A 23,842-nucleotide genomic window follows, 5' to 3' on the forward strand; every position below is an offset into this window, starting at 1 on the left:
TTGTAGCAAGATATTCATCAAAGGTAGTGAATGATTGATATTAATGAAACTTTGTGATATACTAAATTAAGATAATTACGTTAAAAACTTTGGCTCATTTAACTTAAGGTCTAACATTGTTTTACTCTGTGTTGAACCCGTGTATACACTGGGATCAACTAGGGTATACCCTGAGTTTACCCTGGGTATACCCCGGGTATACCCTGGGTTTACCCCGGGTATACCCTGGGTTTACCCCGGGTATACCCTGGGTTTACCCCGGGTATACCCTTGGTGTACCCAGGGTATACCCTGGGTTAAACCCGGGTATATCCTGGGTTTAACCCGGGTATACCCTGAGTTTATCCCGGGTTTAACCCGGGTATACCCTGGGTTTACCCCGGGTATACCCTGGGTTAAACCCGGGTATACCCTGGGTTAAACCCGGGTATACCCTGGGTTAAACCTGGGTATACCCGCGTTTAATCTGTGTTAAACCCGGGCATACTCTTGGTTAAACCCAGCGTATACCCTGGGTTTTACCCGGGTGTACCCTGGATTAAACCATGGTAAAGGCCGAGTTATATTTAGGTTTACCCCGGAGTATACCCTAGACTATACTCGGGTTTAACCCAAGGTTGATCTTTGAGAATAGAGTTTAATATATATTTTTGTTAAAAAATTAATTAATTGAGATATAATGCCGGGTAATTATTTCTTATCATCATCTAAGTTGAAAATTAGATATTATAAAAAAAAAGCTTTTCTCATTATGAGTGTCTAAACACGTCATATTTTTTAAAAATTTTAGATGGATATGGAAGATACGGAACAAACTTTTTCTGAAACGGTGTTGGAGAATTTCAACCTAGCCAAGGCGTACAATTCTGTATCTGAAACACCACAACTCTTTTTAAGAAGGGATGATCGGATTTTTGGAAGATGTCTGACAGTCGATGAAGTAGAAAGAGAAGTATGGTTGAGATATTCCTTTGACATTGATGGATGCGTTGTGGAGTTTAAATCTTTGGCCGCAATAAGAATGCCCGTGAGACATATCACACTGTTTCCAAATGATAATGCAAGTCTACGGAACGTTAGAGGCTTTTTGAAAAAGCACGTCAGATTAACAGAATACAGTAAAAGCGAACTTTTGACCTTCTCAAACAGCTTAGGGTTCCAGCTATTTTATGAAAGAGGGTGGGAATGTTGGATAGCTTTAATTCCTATGCACCAGATGCATTCAGTTGCATTATCCATTCAGCAAGTGAGACAACAAGCCCTCGCCACATTTCTTCAGCTGAGAGAGAATTTTAAAAATACACTAATGGCTCTTGCTTTGCGTGGAGAGGCTAGAAGAACTCTCGAAAAGAATGACATAAATGACGTTCGAAAAATGTTCATTTTACCTGACGATTGTTATGCAATACTCGATGCTTTGCAAGCATCTTTAAACCAACTGACCCAAACTGGACTTTTGAGACCAATCATATTTTGCTTCCGCTTTGGTGAAAAAATGACCTGTGGATTATCATTGTCAGATTTTAATACCCAATTTACATTGCGTACAACTATCCATGTTGCTGCAAACATACTGTCAGACTCTGAAGAAGTTGATCTTCTTTGGTCTACTGCGGGATTGCAACAAATCATCGGCCACAGAGGAACACTTTGTACATGCTTATCATTCAAAGACTGTGCCAACTATCAGAGCAATCTAGATGGAAGACCAATGGATATCAAAACTTGTTTGCGGACGATTTGTCGTTTTCCACACGAGGTGCAGTTTGTTCAACTTTACGCTGACATTCCACATCGTCAACCCAATTGTCGATATCATCCAGTGTCGGGTTGCATTGTTGGAGGTATGTGTTTCCCACGATCGACAGCAGAGGCATTCCTACGCGACGCTGATCATTATATATCTACATTGCAAAGCAACTGGACATTACTAAGGAGAAGTACATGTAGGATTGAATTTGTTGTTTCGCAGGATTCAGTTGCTGACCATATAAATGCTATGGATTTTATTAATTTAACCAATCTAGAAGTACTTTTAGAAACTGTACCTCTGTTGGTGCCTTTTCCTTTGCATATTCTAACATGCATTCGACATTTGGGTTTATGGATTTGCAAGGAACTTAAAGAATTATTGAACGAGTATAAAAAAACAGGAAATGTGCGTGCCACCTGGCAATCCTATCAGTTGGAACTAGCCTCCGAAAAACTTTTGTGGGGAAAGCCACTTTGTGGAAGGAGTACATCTTACTCTATCAATCTAGGACCAGGCGCTCTTGGTCCCAGTAGAAGTTCAACTGACCACTATGGATTTCTATCTTTAGAAGTGTACTCAACCTGTATGCAAAACGAATATAGCATTCCCCCACAAGAAATATGGACAACATCTGAAGTCATATCTAAGATGATAAAACGGTCAGTGGGATTGCACGATCACTTGGATGGCAGCTATGGAGTCATTGGTCGACATTTGGTTGTTGCCTTACTACATGACCTGCACGAAACTGGCAAGGCTGCCAGTTACGTTCTTTTTGAAGATTTCCTACGAGAGATAAAATCTTGCAAGACAACATTTAAGACAGTCGGTGCTGTAACAATTAGATCGCTGGTCAAACTGTTAACAACAAACAGAAGAACAAATTCCCAAATGGTTTTCCCCAGCTTGTACCTGCTCTTGGATAAAAGTAATATATCAGTGGCAGAAGTCATAAAAGCTGGTATTCTTGAACTTGACCTTAAACATTTTCCAGCTGTTACAACATATGACAGGCATGGAAATATGACACTGACTTGGTCATTTAATGATAAATTCTGGACGGTTGTATATGACAAACGTTCTACAGATATCACAGAAAACACACTTGTCACAATATCAGATTTAGTAAGAGGTGAATTGGAAAAACGGGGGCTAATATACCCAAGTAAGATTAAGAAAACCCCAAAGATTCTTCCTTGGTTAACAATGTGCCTTCGAAGGCTCCAGAAAGAAAATATGGATATGGAACAATTAGTAATAACAATGACGTATATCAGCTGTATTGCACTTTTGATGCAGGGCCAATATGTCGAATATGACAGGTTAGCTTTACTGACGATCGACCTACCGGTAGATAAAAACAAACTGATCGCCTTGGAGATTTTGTCAAAGTTGCAATTGGCCAGCTTTAGATTTCGCAATTTGCAGTTAAATCGCTTGCACTTCACCATCCCGCATAAACTTGAAATGTTGACAGGAGCAGAAAAGAAAAGTACGAAGAAGGGAGAAACAAAGCAATCAGAAGAGGTTACTACCAATGACAATAAAGTCGAAGAACTCCCCCCAAAATACGTCGATCATGACAATGCTGACGATGACCCTATTCTATTTGATAAAGACATCGGACATCGAAGAACTTCCACTTGCTTCCCGATTTCTACATCCTTGAAAGCTCCCTGGTCAGCCCAAGAGTTGGAATTCCTGCATGCTCAAAGGTTGGCAGAAGTTACCATTCGTGAAAAATACGAACGCTTTAAATTACAGTGTTTAAGATCAAATATTCCTTTCCGTACATTTCGGGCTTTTGAAACAAAACTACAAAGACTTTCAAATAAGTAAATATATGCTGCAAGAAGCATAATTTAATTGCATTTACATTTAACAGTTATGTGAGTTATAAGTCATGTTTGATTATAAGCAGGATATTGTTGATTTCGGAATTTCTACATCGGCAATCACTAAAGCAAAAAAATGTTGTCTAAGTTTATTTTTGTCTGAGTATTTAATTTGGAAGTAAATGTGAAAAAAGTAATCTTTGACTTTTATTTCTTTATCAAACATTTATCAGGGAGTTTGTGAAATTTAGAACATTTTTTTTAACTTCTTAAATAGTTTCCGTCGAGTCTATTTTTTGATAATGTATTGTGTAGAGAATGGAAGTACTTAAGAATAAATAATAAAAGTTTCTTGTGAATCAACCTAATGAACTAAGAACTTCAATTAAATACTGAGAAAGGGTTTTTTTTCTTCAAGGTCATGATTTCACAAAGTCTCCATTTATGTTGAATAGGAAAATTGAAAATATTTTGAATTTTTTTTTATCATAGTGTATAATTTATTAATGGTTTAAGTTCGCAGACAGATCTTTGTCCGCAAACATAGCGTACTAAATAAATCACGCACAAAAAAGTATGAATGAACTATTTCACTTCTTTTTGAACTGTTTTATAATTTAAAACGGCAAGATAATCTTTTACCATAACTTGCAATTACAGGACAAAGTAAACTCTAATATTTGGCAGTTGCAAATGCTTACTCGAACGTTGGGCTTATGGATTGATGATACACAAGCCGTGTTAACTAGTCTTTCCCATCACTCAGAGCGCCTGTTAACGTTAACACAGAAAGCACAGTCATTGTTTCCTTGTCACTCCTTCAGTGCAGACGGTGATTTTCTTAGGAGAGGTAAGCAATTCATTAATTGAAAGTAATCAGTATACCTAATGATAAAGAATGTTTAGAATGCAAAATTAATTTCTTGTTTGTCTAAAGGAAGTTCAAATTAAAAAAAATAATAATATTAAATCATTCTACAATTTTAGAATATGTACAGACTTCCATAGATAAGATTAAAATGACTCAATCAAACACAATTGGTTTTGTTCTTATAAAACAAAATATTTTGTCACATACGTTTATTTTAATTATTTTATGATGTTCCTGTGAATTACAGATTCCTCACTTGTCTTGAATTAAATAGCAGTATGGAGAATGACTGGCTATCCGAAGGTAATTTTTATAACATAGATATTGAAACATTGTTTAATATAGCAAGCATATTACAACTTTACATGCATGTTTTTGAATCATATTTGATAGATGAAAACGATCCAAAGTATGAAGCCTTAAGAGAATTTGTCCTTGAGACTCTCGGGAAGTTCAGTCGTAAAATAAGAGAAGTTGGTATTAAGCTTGAAAACCTTGAAAAAAAATTGGACTCAGGAACAGAATGTGCCAAGTTCGAAGCTGATTTGGACCAGATTCATAAGAAAATTGATAAAGAGGTGAAGCCTGAATTTGAAAACGCACTTTCCTTCCAAATTAGTCAAGTGAACTCGAGAATAGACGAGTTAGAAATGGCTCTAGTAAATCCTAAAAAGAGAAAAATGATAGACAATGAAGAATTTGAAGAAGAGGAAACAGAAGTTAAGATCGCGACATCTGTGGAAGAATTAAATGAAAACATAAGAAAAGAAGTCGCGGAAGTGTTCAAGAGCATCGAAAGGAGCTACCGCAAAGAACAGGAAAAAGTTTCGAAGTTACAGCTAGCGTACATTCATTACTGGCTGGGATTGCAGGAAACCATTTCTCCAAGTAAGTATAATATACTCCATGTATAGCAACGGGGAAACGTTTATAGTTAAATTAAGATAAAAGAATGAATGCCAGTTTCATTTATTCGTAATGCTTATGCTTTGAGATAGAATGAGAACTCAAAAAGTGTTGTTTTGTTACAATAGCAAAAATGGTAGACATCCAAAATTTGATAAAAGATGGTGTGGAGGATCGCATATGGAGCGAGGGATGGAAGCCAGACGTTCGCGGGGATTTCACCAACTATTTACAGGACAAAGTAAAGAAAATAGTCAAGAAGAATAGAGCAATCAACGAAAGAACAAAGCTCCAGCAAGAGCTAGACAACTTGGTTGGGAATGATTTGCAATAAAAGTTTGCTTATGGTTTGTGTAAAAAGAAAAGCATCTGTTCACTAAGTATTGCTTATCATTTATGTTATCCTTTATGTAAACCTTTTGTTAGTGCAAGGAAATTTGCTAAAGTAATGAAAGGTAAAAGAAGCAGGAAGCTATATATTATATTAACATTATGTTGATGTAAGGAAAGTAACTTCATAAAATATATGTTGATATCATTTTTGATAGGAGTAAAAACTGAGTATGTTTTAACAACAAATATGAAAACTAATAAACGAATGATCTTTAAAATAATTTGTTGGTTAGTTTTTCAACAGTCCGCCCAGCGCAACATCAGTTATACATAGTGGATAAAACTTTATCCCTTTAAAAATCCAAGTTTGGGAAAGTTTAATGTATATTTAATTTCAACAGCCTCTGTACAACATTATCTGGGATTAGATTTTAGATGATAAACCCGGGATGACCCTAAAAATCAGGGTTAGCTCGGGGTTAGCCCTTAAACTTCCGGGTTGGGGAAGGGTTGGTGGATATTTCATGTGACCTACCTCTGTACAACATTATCCCCGAATATCAAGGTCTGGGATTAGATTTTAGATCATAAACCCGGGATGACCCTAACAATCAGGGTTAGCTCGGGGTTAGCCCTTAAACTTCCGGGTTGGGGAAGGGTTGGTGGATATTTCATGTGACCTACCTCTGTACAACATTATCCCCGAATATCAAGGTCTGGGATTAGATTTTAGATCATAAACCCGGGATGACCCTAAAAATCAGGGTTAGCTCGGGGTTAGCCCTTAAACTTCCGGGTTGGGGAAGGGTTGGTGGATATTTCATGTGACCTACCTCTGTACAACATTATCCCCGAATATCAAGGTCTGGGATTAGATTTTAGATCATAAACCCGGGATGACCCTAAAAATCAGGGTTAGCTCGGGGTTAGCCCTTAAACTTCCGGGTTGGGGAAGGGTTGGTGGATATTTCATGTGACCTACCTCTGTACAACATTATCCCCGAATATCAAGGTCTGGGATTAGATTTTAGATCATAAACCCGGGATGACCCTAAAAATCAGGGTTAGCTCGGGGTTAGCCCTTAAACTTCCGGGTTGGGGAAGGGTTGGTGGATATTTCATGTGACCTACCTCTGTACAACATTATCCCCGAATATCAAGGTCTGGGATTAGATTTTAGATCATAAACCCGGGATGACCCTAAAAATCAGGGTTAGCTCGGGGTTAGCCCTTAAACTTCCGGGTTGGGGAAGGGTTGGTGGATATTTCATGTGACCTACCTCTGTACAACATTATCCCCGAATATCAAGGTCTGGGATTAGATTTTAGATCATAAACCCGGGATGACCCTAAAAATCAGGGTTAGCTCGGGGTTAGCCCTTAAACTTCCGGGTTGGGGAAGGGTTGGTGGATATTTCATGTGACCTACCTCTGTACAACATCATCCCCGAATATCAAGGTCTGGGATTAGATTTTAGATGATAAACCCGGGATGACCCTAAAAATCAGGGTTAGCTCGGGGTTAGCCCTTAAACTTCCGGGTTGGGGAAGGGTTGGTGGATATTTCATGTGACCTACCTCTGTACAACATTATCCCCGAATATCAAGGTCTGGGATTAGATTTTAGATGATAAACCCGGGATGACCCTAAAAATCAGGGTTAGCTCGGGGTTAGCCCTTAAACTTCCGGGTTGGGGAAGGGTTGGTGGATATTTCATGTGACCTACCTCTGTACAACATTATCCCCGAATATCAAGGTCTGGGATTAGATTTTAGATGATAAACCCGGGATGACCCTAAAAATCAGGGTTAGCTCGGGGTTAGCCCTTAAACTTCCGGGTTGGGGAAGGGTTGGTGGATATTTCATGTGACCTACCTCTGTACAACATTATCCCCGAATATCAAGGTCTGGGATTAGATTTTAGATGATAAACCCGGGATGACCCTAAAAATCAGGGTTAGCTCGGGGTTAGCCCTTAAACTTCCGGGTTGGGGAAGGGTTGGTGGATATTTCATGTGACCTACCTCTGTACAACATTATCCCCGAATATCAAGGTCTGGGATTAGATTTTAGATGATAAACCCGGGATGACCCTAAAAATCAGGGTTAGCTCGGGGTTAGCCCTTAAACTTCCGGGTTGGGGAAGGGTTGGTGGATATTTCATGTGACCTACCTCTGTACAACATTATCCCCGAATATCAAGGTCTGGGATTAGATTTTAGATGATAAACCCGGGATGACCCTAAAAATCAGGGTTAGCTCGGGGTTAGCCCTTAAACTTCCGGGTTGGGGAAGGGTTGGTGGATATTTCATGTGACCTACCTCTGTACAACATTATCCCCGAATATCAAGGTCTGGGATTAGATTTTAGATGATAAACCCGGGATGACCCTAAAAATCAGGTTTAGCTCGGGGTTAGCCCTTAAACTTCCGGGTTGGGTTAGGGTTAGGGTTAGGGTTAGGGTTAGGGTTGGGGTTAGGGTTAGGGTTAGGGTTGGGTTGGGGTTAGGGTTAGGGTTAGGGTTAGGGTTAGGGTTAGGGTTAGGGTTGGGTTGGGGTTAGGGTTAGGGTTAGGGTTAGGGTTAGGGTTAGGGTTAGGGTTAGGGTTAGGGTATAGGCACTTTGACGAGATGCGTGTGCGGGAATGCGGGACTCCGCCTATTAATCCACGTGACTGTCAATCATTTCTTTCTATAAATATCTGATGATTTGGTGTTTTATCATTCTTTTGATTGTGACTTTGTTGGATTATTTGGGTTTTTTACTTGTTAAAGGTAACTGCATTTTTTAATATCATTATTTAACTGCTCATTATCCTGCATTCTAATGTTAAGTAGCAATAGATATGAAATTTTATAAACATAGTAGTTGTTCCTGGTAGTAATTGATAGACTATTGAATTGATCTATAGTTTACAATTAAATTTCAATTGTAGCAAGATATTCATCAAATGTAGTGAATGATTGATATTAATGAAACTTTTTGATATACATAATTAAGATAATTACGTTAAAACCTTTGGCTCATTAAACTTAAGGTCTAACATTGTTTTACTCTGTGTTGAACCCGTGTATACACTGGGATCAACTAGGGTATACCCTGAGTTTACCCTGGGTATACCCCGGGTATACCCTGGGTTTACCCCGGGTATACCCTGGGTTTACCCCGGGTATACCCTTGGTGTACCCAGGGTATACCCTGGGTTAAACCCGGGTATATCCTGGGTTAGGGTTAGGGTTAGGGTTAGGGTTAGGGTTAGGGTTAGGGTTAGGGTTAGGGTTAGGGTTAGGGTATAGGCACTTTGACGAGATGCGTGTGCGGGAATGCGGGACTCCGCCTATTAATCCACGTGACTGTCAATCATTTCTTTCTATAAATATCTGATGATTTGGTGTTTAATCATTCTTTTGATTGTGACTTTGTTGGATTATATGGGTTTTTCACTTGTTAAGGGTAACTGCATTTTTTAATATCATTATTTAATTGCTCATTATCCTGCATTCTAATGTTAAGTAGCAATAGATATGAAATTTTATAAACATAGTAGTTATTCCTGGTAGTAATTGATAGACTATTGAATTGATCTATAGTTTACAATTAAATTTCAATTGTAGCAAGATATTCATCAAAGGTAGTGAATGATTGATATTAATGAAACTTTGTGATATACTAAATTAAGATAATTACGTCAGGGTTAGGGTTAGGGTTAGGGTTAGGGTTAGGGTTAGGGTTAGGGTTAGGGGTTAGGGTTAGGGTTAGGGTTAGGGTTAGGGTTAGGGTTAGGGTTAGGGTTTGGGTTAGGGTTAGGGTTAGGGTTAGGGTTAGGGTTAGGGTTTGGGTTAGGGTTAGGGTTAGGGTTAGGGTTAGGGTTAGGGTTAGGGTTAGGGTTAGGGTTAGGGTTGGGGGTTAGGGTTAGGGTTAGGGTTAGGGTTAGGGTTAGGGTTAGGGTTAGGGTTGGGGGTTAGGGTTAGGGTTAGGGTTAGGGTTAGGGTTAGGGTTAGGGTTAGGGTTAGGGGTTGGGTTAGGGTTAGGGTTAGGGTTAGGGTTAGGGTTAGGGTTAGGGTTAGGGTTAGGGGTGGGGTTTGGGTTGGGGTTAGGGTTAGGGTTAGGGTTAGGGTTAGGGTTAGGGTTAGGGTTAGGGTTTGGGTTAGGGTTAGGGTTAGGGTTAGGGTTAGGGTTAGGGTTAGGGTTTGGGTTAGGGTTAGGGTTAGGGTTAGGGTTAGGGTTAGGGTTAGGGTTAGGGGAGTGGGTCAAAAAGCACACTTTTTGTAACTTAAAAGCACACTTTTTGTAACTTAAGCCAAAAAAGTGTGCTTTGTAACTTAAAAAAGTGTGCTTTTGTAACTTAAGAGTGTGCTTTGTAACTTATAAAGTGTTAATCGTAACATAAAGTTTCGGGGTTTGCCGACTTTGTCTGTTTTCATTTTTGACCGTTAGCGTATCCTTAAATAACATCGAAAACGGTCTCTAACCCTCTGGGTCCCGTCGCAATATCTTCGATAGTCTCTGAGATAGCTAACCCCGGTAGCGACACTTTTGTAACTTAAGGACCATCACGGATCAGATATCCAGAGTCGGGGGGTGAAATTGTTGAACGCTTATAAATCGTAAAAATAAACATTATATCGTTAACTAATGAGGTTTATCGCATTGTCTGGACATCGAAATACTTGAATTTACATAAACGTATTCATGTTGCTGTCTATTTTTGGAGATTTTCTGACCCGAACTAGTCACTTGATGTATTTTATTATTTGATAGGGTGAATTTTTTGAACGAGTCGAAATCGACAAAAACTCGATTAAATTGTTACTCGATTAGTATTGTCGCATTGCCCTGTCATGGAAATACTTGAATTAATGTCAAGATAGTCGTTTTTCTCTATATTTTTGGAGATGTTTGAACCTGATTGTAATGTATTATCTATGCAGCTCTGACTATGCGGGCCCACTAGGCTATCTGCCCACTTTGCACCAGCTTTCTGTTCCATTATGCCTAGGGAGGGAATTGAACCCTTGTACATAGTCATAGAACTGCATACTACCTACAAACAAACAAAATTTATCTCTGTCTCTCTCTTTCTCTCTCTCAATTAGATTACATAATCACCAATACAGCTGATATGGTGTATTCGAGCACATTTCCTGTTATCAACCAGGAAAAGGAGTGGGTTCAATTCCCACTGTCAACAAAAAATGGTGATACATGCACAATCTTATAAGTATCTTTTGTCAAGCACAACACTTCTTCTTATAGCTATTTGTGACATTTTCTCTAAGAAGCACTTTGAATGTTTTAGAAGCAATTTGTCCTATCATTATGTATACAGTTCTGACTATGTGGGGCCACTAGGCTATCTGCCCGCTTTGCACCAGCTTGTTCCATATGCCTAGGGAGGGAATCGAACCCTCGTACATAGTCATTGAACTGAACTACTTACAAAGATCTCTCTCTCTCTCTCTATCTCTCTCTTAATTAGATTACATAATCACGAATAAAGCTGATATGGTGTATTCGAGCACATTTCCTGTTACCCCCCAGGAAAAGGAGTGGGTTCAATTCCCACTATCAACAGAAAATAGGTGATACATGTACAATCTAATGGTTAACTTTTATCAAACAAAACACTTGTTCTTATAACTATCTGTGTCATTTTCTCTAAGTAGCACTTTGAATGTTTTAGAAGCAATTAATTCTATCGTTATGTATACAGCTCTGACTATGCGGGGCCACTAGGCTATCTGCCCGCTTTGCACCAGCTTGTTCCATTATGCCTAGGGAGGGAATTGAACCCTCGTACATAGTCATTGAACTGTACCATTTACAAACAAAGATCTCTCTCTCTCTCTCTCTCTCTCTCTCTCTGAATTAGATTTTGTAATCATCAATAAAGCTGATATGATGTATTTGAGCACATTTTATGTTATCAACCAGGAAAAAGAGTGGATTTAATTCCTACTAGCAATAGAAAAAAAGAATACATGTACAATCTACTGGTTAACTTTTATCAAGCACAACACTTCTTCTATTTGTGACATTTTCTCTAAGAAGCACTTTAAATGTTTTTGAATCAATTTATTCTATCATGATTATAATTACAGCTCTGACTATGCGGGGCCACTAGGCTATCTGCCCGCTTTGCACCAGCTTTCTGTTCCATAATGCCTAGGGAGGGAATCGAACCCTCGTGCATAGTCATGGAACTGTACTACTTAAAAACAAAAAATAAACGGTTTAAAGGTTATTTAGCTGATAATCCTTCAGCATATGGAGAAGACCATCTCAGTAGTGTACATGAAGGGGTGGATACTGAACTTATAGCTAAATACATTAAATTTCATCCTGTTTCTACAGGATTAAAAGATAAAAATACCAAAGCAAAGTGATTAAGAATATAGATTTTTAAATGATAAATTCATAACAATGGCTTTCCTACAGGGGGTGTAAGTTCAAAATAATATGATTATCCTCTAAACTAATGGTCATTACTTCTTTGTATCAAGGTAACTTAGGATAAATTAGGATATAAATACTGATCTATTAAGATTAAGGGGGTTTACTTTGCGGTTAACGATACTGATTTTTCAATGATAAAATGAAAATTATGGGTTTTCTGATGGGGGTTTGATTTCGAAATAAAGGGATTTTTCCTAAAGGTAAAGGTGTTTATTACTTTGTATTGATGTGATATAGGATAAATTAGGGAACAAATATTGATCCCAAAAGATTTAGGGAGTTTCTTAAGTGATTAACTATACCGATTTTCAACAAGAAATTGAAAATTATTGATTGTTTTAGGGGGGTATAATTTCTTAATGAAAGAATTTTTCCTGAAACTAATGCTGATTATTTCTTTGTATTTATGTAGTTAAGAAGAAATGAGGGTGTAAGTCTTTTTTTGGGGGGGTCTACTAAGCGTTTAACTATATCCATTTTTGAACGTTAAACTGAAGAATATGGGTTCTTTCCTAGGGATGTAATTTCTTAATTAAATGATTTTTCATTTAACTAATGGTGTTTAAATCTTGGTATTATTGTAATAAAGGATAAATGAGGGTTGAGGTAACAATTCTGAAACATTTATGGGGTCTCTCAAGCGTTTAAGTATTACCGTTTGTTAATGCTAAAATAGAAAAAATTGGTTCTTTCTTGGAGTTGATATTTCATAATGAAATGATTTTGCTAAAACTATTGCTGTTTATTTCTTTGTATTCATGTAATGAAGAATAAATAGGCGTGTAGGTATTCATAACAAAAGATTTAGGGAGTTTCCTAAATGATTTACTACACTGATTTTTTAATGATAAAATGAAAATTATGGGTTTTCCCTGAAGGATTTATTTCTCAATAAAAGGATTTTTCCTAAAACTAAAGCTGATTATTTCTTTGTATTAATGCACTAAAGGAGAATTGAGGGTGTAAGTCATAATCTCAAAAGTTTTAAGAGGTCTACTAAGCGTTTAACTATATCCATTTTTTAACGTTAAAATGAAGAATATGGGTTCCTTCGTGGGGATGTAATTTCTTAATAAAAAGATTTTTCATTTGACTAATGCTGTTCCCTTCTTTGTATTCATGTAATTAAGGTTATATAAGGGCGTTAGTATTCATACAAAAAGATTTAGGGGGTCTCTTAAGCGTTTAATTATATCAGTTTGTTAACGTTAAAACAAAGATTATGGGCTCCTTCATGGGGGTGTAATTTCTAAATAAAAAGATTTTGCCATAAATTAATGCAATTTATTTCTTTGTATTCATGTAATTAAGGATATATAAGGGTGTTAGCATTCATACCAAAAGATTTAGGGAGTTTCCTTAATGATTTAATATACTGAATTTTTAACGATAAACAGAAAATTAGGAGTTTTCTCAGGGGGTGATATTTCTTTATAACAGGATTTTGCCTAAAGCTAATGCTAATCATTTCTTTGTATTAATGTATTAAAGGATAAATTAGGGTGTAAGTATTAATTTTTAAACATTTATGGAGTCTCTTAAGCGTCAGGGTTAGGGTTAGGGTTAGGGTTAGGGTTAGGGTTAGGGTTAGGGTTAGGGTTAGGGTTTGGGTTAGGGTTAGGGTTTGGGTTAGGGTTAGGGTTAGGGTTAGGGTTAGGGTTAGGGTTAGGGTTAGGGTTAGGGTTAGGGTTAGGGTTAGGGTTAGGGTTAGGGTTAGGGTTAGGGTTAGGGTTGGGTTGGGTTAGGGTTAGGGTTAGGGTTAGGGTTAGGGTTAGGGTTAGGGTTAGGGTTAGGGTTAGGGTTAGGGTTAGGGTTAGGGTTAGGGTTAGGGTTAGGGTTAGGGTTAGGGTTAGGGTTAGGGGTTAGGGTTAGGGTTAGGGTTAGGGTTAGGGTTAGGGTTAGGGTTAGGGTTAGGGTTAGGGTTAGGGTTAGGGTTAGGGTTAGGGTTAGGGTTAGGGTTAGGGTTAGGGTTAGGGTTAGGGTTAGGGTTAGGGTTAGGGTTAGGGTTAGGGTTAGGGTTAGGGTTAGGGTTAGGGTATAGGCACTTTGACGAGATGCGTGTGCGGGAATGCGGGACTCCGCCTATTAATCCACGTGACTGTCAATCATTTCTTTCTATAAATATCTGATGATTTGGTGTTTAATCATTCTTTTGATTGTGACTTTGTTGGATTATATGGGTTTTTCACTTGTTAAGGGTAACTGCATTTTTTAATATCATTATTTAATTGCTCATTATCCTGCATTCTAATGTTAAGTAGCAATAGATATGAAATTTTATAAACATAGTAGTTATTCCTGGTAGTAATTGATAGACTATTGAATTGATCTATAGTTTACAATTAAATTTCAATTGTAGCAAGATATTCATCAAAGGTAGTGAATGATTGATATTAATGAAACTTTGTGATATACTAAATTAAGATAATTACGTTAAAAACTTTGGCTCATTTAACTTAAGGTCTAACATTGTTTTACTCTGTGTTGAACCCGTGTATACACTGGGATCAACTAGGGTATACCCTGAGTTTACCCTGGGTATACCCCGGGTATACCCTGGGTTTACCCCGGGTATACCCTGGGTTTACCCCGGGTATACCCTGGGTTTACCCCGGGTATACCCTTGGTGTACCCAGGGTATACCCTGGGTTAAACCCGGGTATATCCTGGGTTTAACCCGGGTATACCCTGAGTTTATCCCGGGTTTAACCCGGGTATACCCTGGGTTTACCCCGGGTATACCCTGGGTTAAACCCGGGTATACCCTGGGTTAAACCCGGGTATACCCTGGGTTAAACCTGGGTATACCCGCGTTTAATCTGTGTTAAACCCGGGCATACTCTTGGTTAAACCCAGCGTATACCCTGGGTTTTACCCGGGTGTACCCTGGATTAAACCATGGTAAAGGCCGAGTTATATTTAGGTTTACCCCGGAGTATACCCTAGACTATACTCGGGTTTAACCCAAGGTTGATCTTTGAGAATAGAGTTTAATATATATTTTTGTTAAAAAATTAATTAATTGAGATATAATGCCGGGTAATTATTTCTTATCATCATCTAAGTTGAAAATTAGATATTATAAAAAAAAAGCTTTTCTCATTATGAGTGTCTAAACACGTCATATTTTTTAAAAATTTTAGATGGATATGGAAGATACGGAACAAACTTTTTCTGAAACGGTGTTGGAGAATTTCAACCTAGCCAAGGCGTACAATTCTGTATCTGAAACACCACAACTCTTTTTAAGAAGGGATGATCGGATTTTTGGAAGATGTCTGACAGTCGATGAAGTAGAAAGAGAAGTATGGTTGAGATATTCCTTTGACATTGATGGATGCGTTGTGGAGTTTAAATCTTTGGCCGCAATAAGAATGCCCGTGAGACATATCACACTGTTTCCAAATGATAATGCAAGTCTACGGAACGTTAGAGGCTTTTTGAAAAAGCACGTCAGATTAACAGAATACAGTAAAAGCGAACTTTTGACCTTCTCAAACAGCTTAGGGTTCCAGCTATTTTATGAAAGAGGGTGGGAATGTTGGATAGCTTTAATTCCTATGCACCAGATGCATTCAGTTGCATTATCCATTCAGCAAGTGAGACAACAAGCCCTCGCCACATTTCTTCAGCTGAGAGAGAATTTTAAAAATACACTAATGGCTCTTGCTTTGCGTGGAGAGGCTAGAAGAACTCTCGAAAAGAATGACATAAATGACGTTCGAAAAATGTTCATTTTACCTGACGATTGTTATGCAATACTCGATGCTTTGCAAGCATCTTTAAACCAACTGACCCAAACTGGACTTTTGAGACCAATCATATTTTGCTTCCGCTTTGGTGAAAAAATGACCTGTGGATTATCATTGTCAGATTTTAATACCCAATTTACATTGCGTACAACTATCCATGTTGCTGCAAACATACTGTCAGACTCTGAAGAAGTTGATCTTCTTTGGTCTACTGCGGGATTGCAACAAATCATCGGCCACAGAGGAACACTTTGTACATGCTTATCATTCAAAGACTGTGCCAACTATCAGAGCAATCTAGATGGAAGACCAATGGATATCAAAACTTGTTTGCGGACGATTTGTCGTTTTCCACACGAGGTGCAGTTTGTTCAACTTTACGCTGACATTCCACATCGTCAACCCAATTGTCGATATCATCCAGTGTCGGGTTGCATTGTTGGAGGTATGTGTTTCCCACGATCGACAGCAGAGGCATTCCTACGCGACGCTGATCATTATATATCTACATTGCAAAGCAACTGGACATTACTAAGGAGAAGTACATGTAGGATTGAATTTGTTGTTTCGCAGGATTCAGTTGCTGACCATATAAATGCTATGGATTTTATTAATTTAACCAATCTAGAAGTACTTTTAGAAACTGTACCTCTGTTGGTGCCTTTTCCTTTGCATATTCTAACATGCATTCGACATTTGGGTTTATGGATTTGCAAGGAACTTAAAGAATTATTGAACGAGTATAAAAAAACAGGAAATGTGCGTGCCACCTGGCAATCCTATCAGTTGGAACTAGCCTCCGAAAAACTTTTGTGGGGAAAGCCACTTTGTGGAAGGAGTACATCTTACTCTATCAATCTAGGACCAGGCGCTCTTGGTCCCAGTAGAAGTTCAACTGACCACTATGGATTTCTATCTTTAGAAGTGTACTCAACCTGTATGCAAAACGAATATAGCATTCCCCCACAAGAAATATGGACAACATCTGAAGTCATATCTAAGATGATAAAACGGTCAGTGGGATTGCACGATCACTTGGATGGCAGCTATGGAGTCATTGGTCGACATTTGGTTGTTGCCTTACTACATGACCTGCACGAAACTGGCAAGGCTGCCAGTTACGTTCTTTTTGAAGATTTCCTACGAGAGATAAAATCTTGCAAGACAACATTTAAGACAGTCGGTGCTGTAACAATTAGATCGCTGGTCAAACTGTTAACAACAAACAGAAGAACAAATTCCCAAATGGTTTTCCCCAGCTTGTACCTGCTCTTGGATAAAAGTAATATATCAGTGGCAGAAGTCATAAAAGCTGGTATTCTTGAACTTGACCTTAAACATTTTCCAGCTGTTACAACATATGACAGGCATGGAAATATGACACTGACTTGGTCATTTAATGATAAATTCTGGACGGTTGTATATGACAAACGTTCTACAGATATCACAGAAAACACACTTGTCACAATATCAGATTTAGTAAGAGGTGAATTGGAAAAACGGGGGCTAATATACCCAAGTAAGATTAAGAAAACCCCAAAGATTCTTCCTTGGTTAACAATGTGCCTTCGAAGGCTCCAGAAAGAAAATATGGATATGGAACAATTAGTAATAACAATGACGTATATCAGCTGTATTGCACTTTTGATGCAGGGCCAATATGTCGAATATGACAGGTTAGCTTTACTGACGATCGACCTACCGGTAGATAAAAACAAACTGATCGCCTTGGAGATTTTGTCAAAGTTGCAATTGGCCAGCTTTAGATTTCGCAATTTGCAGTTAAATCGCTTGCACTTCACCATCCCGCATAAACTTGAAATGTTGACAGGAGCAGAAAAGAAAAGTACGAAGAAGGGAGAAACAAAGCAATCAGAAGAGGTTACTACCAATGACAATAAAGTCGAAGAACTCCCCCCAAAATACGTCGATCATGACAATGCTGACGATGACCCTATTCTATTTGATAAAGACATCGGACATCGAAGAACTTCCACTTGCTTCCCGATTTCTACATCCTTGAAAGCTCCCTGGTCAGCCCAAGAGTTGGAATTCCTGCATGCTCAAAGGTTGGCAGAAGTTACCATTCGTGAAAAATACGAACGCTTTAAATTACAGTGTTTAAGATCAAATATTCCTTTCCGTACATTTCGGGCTTTTGAAACAAAACTACAAAGACTTTCAAATAAGTAAATATATGCTGCAAGAAGCATAATTTAATTGCATTTACATTTAACAGTTATGTGAGTTATAAGTCATGTTTGATTATAAGCAGGATATTGTTGATTTCGGAATTTCTACATCGGCAATCACTAAAGCAAAAAAATGTTGTCTAAGTTTATTTTTGTCTGAGTATTTAATTTGGAAGTAAATGTGAAAAAAGTAATCTTTGACTTTTATTTCTTTATCAAACATTTATCAGGGAGTTTGTGAAATTTAGAACATTTTTTTTAACTTCTTAAATAGTTTCCGTCGAGTCTATTTTTTGATAATGTATTGTGTAGAGAATGGAAGTACTTAAGAATAAATAATAAAAGTTTCTTGTGAATCAACCTAATGAACTAAGAACTTCAATTAAATACTGAGAAAGGGTTTTTTTTCTTCAAGGTCATGATTTCACAAAGTCTCCATTTATGTTGAATAGGAAAATTGAAAATATTTTGAATTTTTTTTTATCATAGTGTATAATTTATTAATGGTTTAAGTTCGCAGACAGATCTTTGTCCGCAAACATAGCGTACTAAATAAATCACGCACAAAAAAGTATGAATGAACTATTTCACTTCTTTTTGAACTGTTTTATAATTTAAAACGGCAAGATAATCTTTTACCATAACTTGCAATTACAGGACAAAGTAAACTCTAATATTTGGCAGTTGCAAATGCTTACTCGAACGTTGGGCTTATGGATTGATGATACACAAGCCGTGTTAACTAGTCTTTCCCATCACTCAGAGCGCCTGTTAACGTTAACACAGAAAGCACAGTCATTGTTTCCTTGTCACTCCTTCAGTGCAGACGGTGATTTTCTTAGGAGAGGTAAGCAATTCATTAATTGAAAGTAATCAGTATACCTAATGATAAAGAATGTTTAGAATGCAAAATTAATTTCTTGTTTGTCTAAAGGAAGTTCAAATTAAAAAAAATAATAATATTAAATCATTCTACAATTTTAGAATATGTACAGACTTCCATAGATAAGATTAAAATGACTCAATCAAACACAATTGGTTTTGTTCTTATAAAACAAAATATTTTGTCACATACGTTTATTTTAATTATTTTATGATGTTCCTGTGAATTACAGATTCCTCACTTGTCTTGAATTAAATAGCAGTATGGAGAATGACTGGCTATCCGAAGGTAATTTTTATAACATAGATATTGAAACATTGTTTAATATAGCAAGCATATTACAACTTTACATGCATGTTTTTGAATCATATTTGATAGATGAAAACGATCCAAAGTATGAAGCCTTAAGAGAATTTGTCCTTGAGACTCTCGGGAAGTTCAGTCGTAAAATAAGAGAAGTTGGTATTAAGCTTGAAAACCTTGAAAAAAAATTGGACTCAGGAACAGAATGTGCCAAGTTCGAAGCTGATTTGGACCAGATTCATAAGAAAATTGATAAAGAGGTGAAGCCTGAATTTGAAAACGCACTTTCCTTCCAAATTAGTCAAGTGAACTCGAGAATAGACGAGTTAGAAATGGCTCTAGTAAATCCTAAAAAGAGAAAAATGATAGACAATGAAGAATTTGAAGAAGAGGAAACAGAAGTTAAGATCGCGACATCTGTGGAAGAATTAAATGAAAACATAAGAAAAGAAGTCGCGGAAGTGTTCAAGAGCATCGAAAGGAGCTACCGCAAAGAACAGGAAAAAGTTTCGAAGTTACAGCTAGCGTACATTCATTACTGGCTGGGATTGCAGGAAACCATTTCTCCAAGTAAGTATAATATACTCCATGTATAGCAACGGGGAAACGTTTATAGTTAAATTAAGATAAAAGAATGAATGCCAGTTTCATTTATTCGTAATGCTTATGCTTTGAGATAGAATGAGAACTCAAAAAGTGTTGTTTTGTTACAATAGCAAAAATGGTAGACATCCAAAATTTGATAAAAGATGGTGTGGAGGATCGCATATGGAGCGAGGGATGGAAGCCAGACGTTCGCGGGGATTTCACCAACTATTTACAGGACAAAGTAAAGAAAATAGTCAAGAAGAATAGAGCAATCAACGAAAGAACAAAGCTCCAGCAAGAGCTAGACAACTTGGTTGGGAATGATTTGCAATAAAAGTTTGCTTATGGTTTGTGTAAAAAGAAAAGCATCTGTTCACTAAGTATTGCTTATCATTTATGTTATCCTTTATGTAAACCTTTTGTTAGTGCAAGGAAATTTGCTAAAGTAATGAAAGGTAAAAGAAGCAGGAAGCTATATATTATATTAACATTATGTTGATGTAAGGAAAGTAACTTCATAAAATATATGTTGATATCATTTTTGATAGGAGTAAAAACTGAGTATGTTTTAACAACAAATATGAAAACTAATAAACGAATGATCTTTAAAATAATTTGTTGGTTAGTTTTTCAACAGTCCGCCCAGCGCAACATCAGTTATACATAGTGGATAAAACTTTATCCCTTTAAAAATCCAAGTTTGGGAAAGTTTAATGTATATTTAATTTCAACAGCCTCTGTACAACATTATCTGGGATTAGATTTTAGATGATAAACCCGGGATGACCCTAAAAATCAGGGTTAGCTCGGGGTTAGCCCTTAAACTTCCGGGTTGGGGAAGGGTTGGTGGATATTTCATGTGACCTACCTCTGTACAACATTATCCCCGAATATCAAGGTCTGGGATTAGATTTTAGATCATAAACCCGGGATGACCCTAACAATCAGGGTTAGCTCGGGGTTAGCCCTTAAACTTCCGGGTTGGGGAAGGGTTGGTGGATATTTCATGTGACCTACCTCTGTACAACATTATCCCCGAATATCAAGGTCTGGGATTAGATTTTAGATCATAAACCCGGGATGACCCTAAAAATCAGGGTTAGCTCGGGGTTAGCCCTTAAACTTCCGGGTTGGGGAAGGGTTGGTGGATATTTCATGTGACCTACCTCTGTACAACATTATCCCCGAATATCAAGGTCTGGGATTAGATTTTAGATCATAAACCCGGGATGACCCTAAAAATCAGGGTTAGCTCGGGGTTAGCCCTTAAACTTCCGGGTTGGGGAAGGGTTGGTGGATATTTCATGTGACCTACCTCTGTACAACATTATCCCCGAATATCAAGGTCTGGGATTAGATTTTAGATCATAAACCCGGGATGACCCTAAAAATCAGGGTTAGCTCGGGGTTAGCCCTTAAACTTCCGGGTTGGGGAAGGGTTGGTGGATATTTCATGTGACCTACCTCTGTACAACATTATCCCCGAATATCAAGGTCTGGGATTAGATTTTAGATCATAAACCCGGGATGACCCTAAAAATCAGGGTTAGCTCGGGGTTAGCCCTTAAACTTCCGGGTTGGGGAAGGGTTGGTGGATATTTCATGTGACCTACCTCTGTACAACATTATCCCCGAATATCAAGGTCTGGGATTAGATTTTAGATCATAAACCCGGGATGACCCTAAAAATCAGGGTTAGCTCGGGGTTAGCCCTTAAACTTCCGGGTTGGGGAAGGGTTGGTGGATATTTCATGTGACCTACCTCTGTACAACATCATCCCCGAATATCAAGGTCTGGGATTAGATTTTAGATGATAAACCCGGGATGACCCTAAAAATCAGGGTTAGCTCGGGGTTAGCCCTTAAACTTCCGGGTTGGGGAAGGGTTGGTGGATATTTCATGTGACCTACCTCTGTACAACATTATCCCCGAATATCAAGGTCTGGGATTAGATTTTAGATGATAAACCCGGGATGACCCTAAAAATCAGGGTTAGCTCGGGGTTAGCCCTTAAACTTCCGGGTTGGGGAAGGGTTGGTGGATATTTCATGTGACCTACCTCTGTACAACATTATCCCCGAATATCAAGGTCTGGGATTAGATTTTAGATGATAAACCCGGGATGACCCTAAAAATCAGGGTTAGCTCGGGGTTAGCCCTTAAACTTCCGGGTTGGGGAAGGGTTGGTGGATATTTCATGTGACCTACCTCTGTACAACATTATCCCCGAATATCAAGGTCTGGGATTAGATTTTAGATGATAAACCCGGGATGACCCTAAAAATCAGGGTTAGCTCGGGGTTAGCCCTTAAACTTCCGGGTTGGGGAAGGGTTGGTGGATATTTCATGTGACCTACCTCTGTACAACATTATCCCCGAATATCAAGGTCTGGGATTAGATTTTAGATGATAAACCCGGGATGACCCTAAAAATCAGGGTTAGCTCGGGGTTAGCCCTTAAACTTCCGGGTTGGGGAAGGGTTGGTGGATATTTCATGTGACCTACCTCTGTACAACATTATCCCCGAATATCAAGGTCTGGGATTAGATTTTAGATGATAAACCCGGGATGACCCTAAAAATCAGGGTTAGCTCGGGGTTAGCCCTTAAACTTCCGGGTTGGGGAAGGGTTGGTGGATATTTCATGTGACCTACCTCTGTACAACATTATCCCCGAATATCAAGGTCTGGGATTAGATTTTAGATGATAAACCCGGGATGACCCTAAAAATCAGGTTTAGCTCGGGGTTAGCCCTTAAACTTCCGGGTTGGGTTAGGGTTAGGGTTAGGGTTAGGGTTAGGGTTGGGGTTAGGGTTAGGGTTAGGGTTGGGTTGGGGTTAGGGTTAGGGTTAGGGTTAGGGTTAGGGTTAGGGTTAGGGTTGGGTTGGGGTTAGGGTTAGGGTTAGGGTTAGGGTTAGGGTTAGGGTTAGGGTTAGGGTTAGGGTATAGGCACTTTGACGAGATGCGTGTGCGGGAATGCGGGACTCCGCCTATTAATCCACGTGACTGTCAATCATTTCTTTCTATAAATATCTGATGATTTGGTGTTTTATCATTCTTTTGATTGTGACTTTGTTGGATTATTTGGGTTTTTTACTTGTTAAAGGTAACTGCATTTTTTAATATCATTATTTAACTGCTCATTATCCTGCATTCTAATGTTAAGTAGCAATAGATATGAAATTTTATAAACATAGTAGTTGTTCCTGGTAGTAATTGATAGACTATTGAATTGATCTATAGTTTACAATTAAATTTCAATTGTAGCAAGATATTCATCAAATGTAGTGAATGATTGATATTAATGAAACTTTTTGATATACATAATTAAGATAATTACGTTAAAACCTTTGGCTCATTAAACTTAAGGTCTAACATTGTTTTACTCTGTGTTGAACCCGTGTATACACTGGGATCAACTAGGGTATACCCTGAGTTTACCCTGGGTATACCCCGGGTATACCCTGGGTTTACCCCGGGTATACCCTGGGTTTACCCCGGGTATACCCTTGGTGTACCCAGGGTATACCCTGGGTTAAACCCGGGTATATCCTGGGTTAGGGTTAGGGTTAGGGTTAGGGTTAGGGTTAGGGTTAGGGTTAGGGTTAGGGTTAGGGTTAGGGTATAGGCACTTTGACGAGATGCGTGTGCGGGAATGCGGGACTCCGCCTATTAATCCACGTGACTGTCAATCATTTCTTTCTATAAATATCTGATGATTTGGTGTTTAATCATTCTTTTGATTGTGACTTTGTTGGATTATATGGGTTTTTCACTTGTTAAGGGTAACTGCATTTTTTAATATCATTATTTAATTGCTCATTATCCTGCATTCTAATGTTAAGTAGCAATAGATATGAAATTTTATAAACATAGTAGTTATTCCTGGTAGTAATTGATAGACTATTGAATTGATCTATAGTTTACAATTAAATTTCAATTGTAGCAAGATATTCATCAAAGGTAG

At 38.1% G+C, this 23,842-nt stretch overlaps 4 protein-coding genes across 4 annotated transcripts; all 4 read left to right on the forward strand.

The window, feature by feature from the left end:
• Positions 1-804: 804 nt before the first annotated feature.
• LOC128168648 (uncharacterized) lies at positions 805-3,704 on the forward strand. Its single transcript, XM_052834801.1, has one exon. It carries the CDS (start codon positions 1,022-1,024, stop codon positions 3,590-3,592), a length of 2,571 nt encoding a protein of 856 aa, XP_052690761.1. The 5' UTR covers positions 805-1,021; the 3' UTR covers positions 3,593-3,704.
• Positions 3,705-4,706: 1,002 nt separating this feature from the next.
• LOC128168646 (uncharacterized) lies at positions 4,707-5,878 on the forward strand. Its single transcript, XM_052834799.1, has 3 exons — positions 4,707-4,762; positions 4,853-5,347; positions 5,494-5,878. The coding sequence occupies exons 1-3, from the start codon at positions 4,738-4,740 to the stop codon at positions 5,697-5,699; spliced, it is 726 nt and encodes a 241-aa protein (XP_052690759.1). The 5' UTR covers positions 4,707-4,737; the 3' UTR covers positions 5,700-5,878.
• A 9,427-nt stretch (positions 5,879-15,305) lies between these two features.
• LOC128168649 (uncharacterized) lies at positions 15,306-18,212 on the forward strand. The gene has a single exon (XM_052834802.1). It carries the CDS (start codon positions 15,530-15,532, stop codon positions 18,098-18,100), a length of 2,571 nt encoding a protein of 856 aa, XP_052690762.1. The 5' UTR covers positions 15,306-15,529; the 3' UTR covers positions 18,101-18,212.
• Positions 18,213-19,214: 1,002 nt separating this feature from the next.
• Positions 19,215-20,386, forward strand: LOC128168647 (uncharacterized). The gene is made up of 3 exons (XM_052834800.1): positions 19,215-19,270; positions 19,361-19,855; positions 20,002-20,386. Exons 1-3 carry the CDS (start codon positions 19,246-19,248, stop codon positions 20,205-20,207), a joined length of 726 nt encoding a protein of 241 aa, XP_052690760.1. The 5' UTR covers positions 19,215-19,245; the 3' UTR covers positions 20,208-20,386.
• Positions 20,387-23,842: the final 3,456 nt, after the last annotated feature.

Source organism: Crassostrea angulata, unplaced genomic scaffold (genome assembly GCF_025612915.1).
Source record: "Crassostrea angulata isolate pt1a10 unplaced genomic scaffold, ASM2561291v2 HiC_scaffold_28, whole genome shotgun sequence".
Classification (NCBI taxonomy): Eukaryota; Metazoa; Mollusca; class Bivalvia; order Ostreida; family Ostreidae; genus Magallana; species Magallana angulata.

Excerpts from the sequence above, each read along its gene's own strand:
- LOC128168648 (XM_052834801.1), top strand. The coding sequence starts at position 1,022 with ATGCCCGTGAGACATATCACACTGTTTCCAAATGATAATGCAAGTCTA.
- LOC128168646 (XM_052834799.1), top strand. The coding sequence starts at position 4,738 with ATGGAGAATGACTGGCTATCCGAAG. Across the intron at positions 4,763-4,852 it reads GAATGACTGGCTATCCGAAG|ATGAAAACGATCCAAAGTAT; the intron begins GTAATTTTTATA and ends CATATTTGATAG. Across the intron at positions 5,348-5,493 it reads GCAGGAAACCATTTCTCCAA|CAAAAATGGTAGACATCCAA; the intron begins GTAAGTATAATA and ends TTGTTACAATAG.
- LOC128168649 (XM_052834802.1), top strand. The coding sequence starts at position 15,530 with ATGCCCGTGAGACATATCACACTGTTTCCAAATGATAATGCAAGTCTA.
- LOC128168647 (XM_052834800.1), top strand. The coding sequence starts at position 19,246 with ATGGAGAATGACTGGCTATCCGAAG. Across the intron at positions 19,271-19,360 it reads GAATGACTGGCTATCCGAAG|ATGAAAACGATCCAAAGTAT; the intron begins GTAATTTTTATA and ends CATATTTGATAG. Across the intron at positions 19,856-20,001 it reads GCAGGAAACCATTTCTCCAA|CAAAAATGGTAGACATCCAA; the intron begins GTAAGTATAATA and ends TTGTTACAATAG.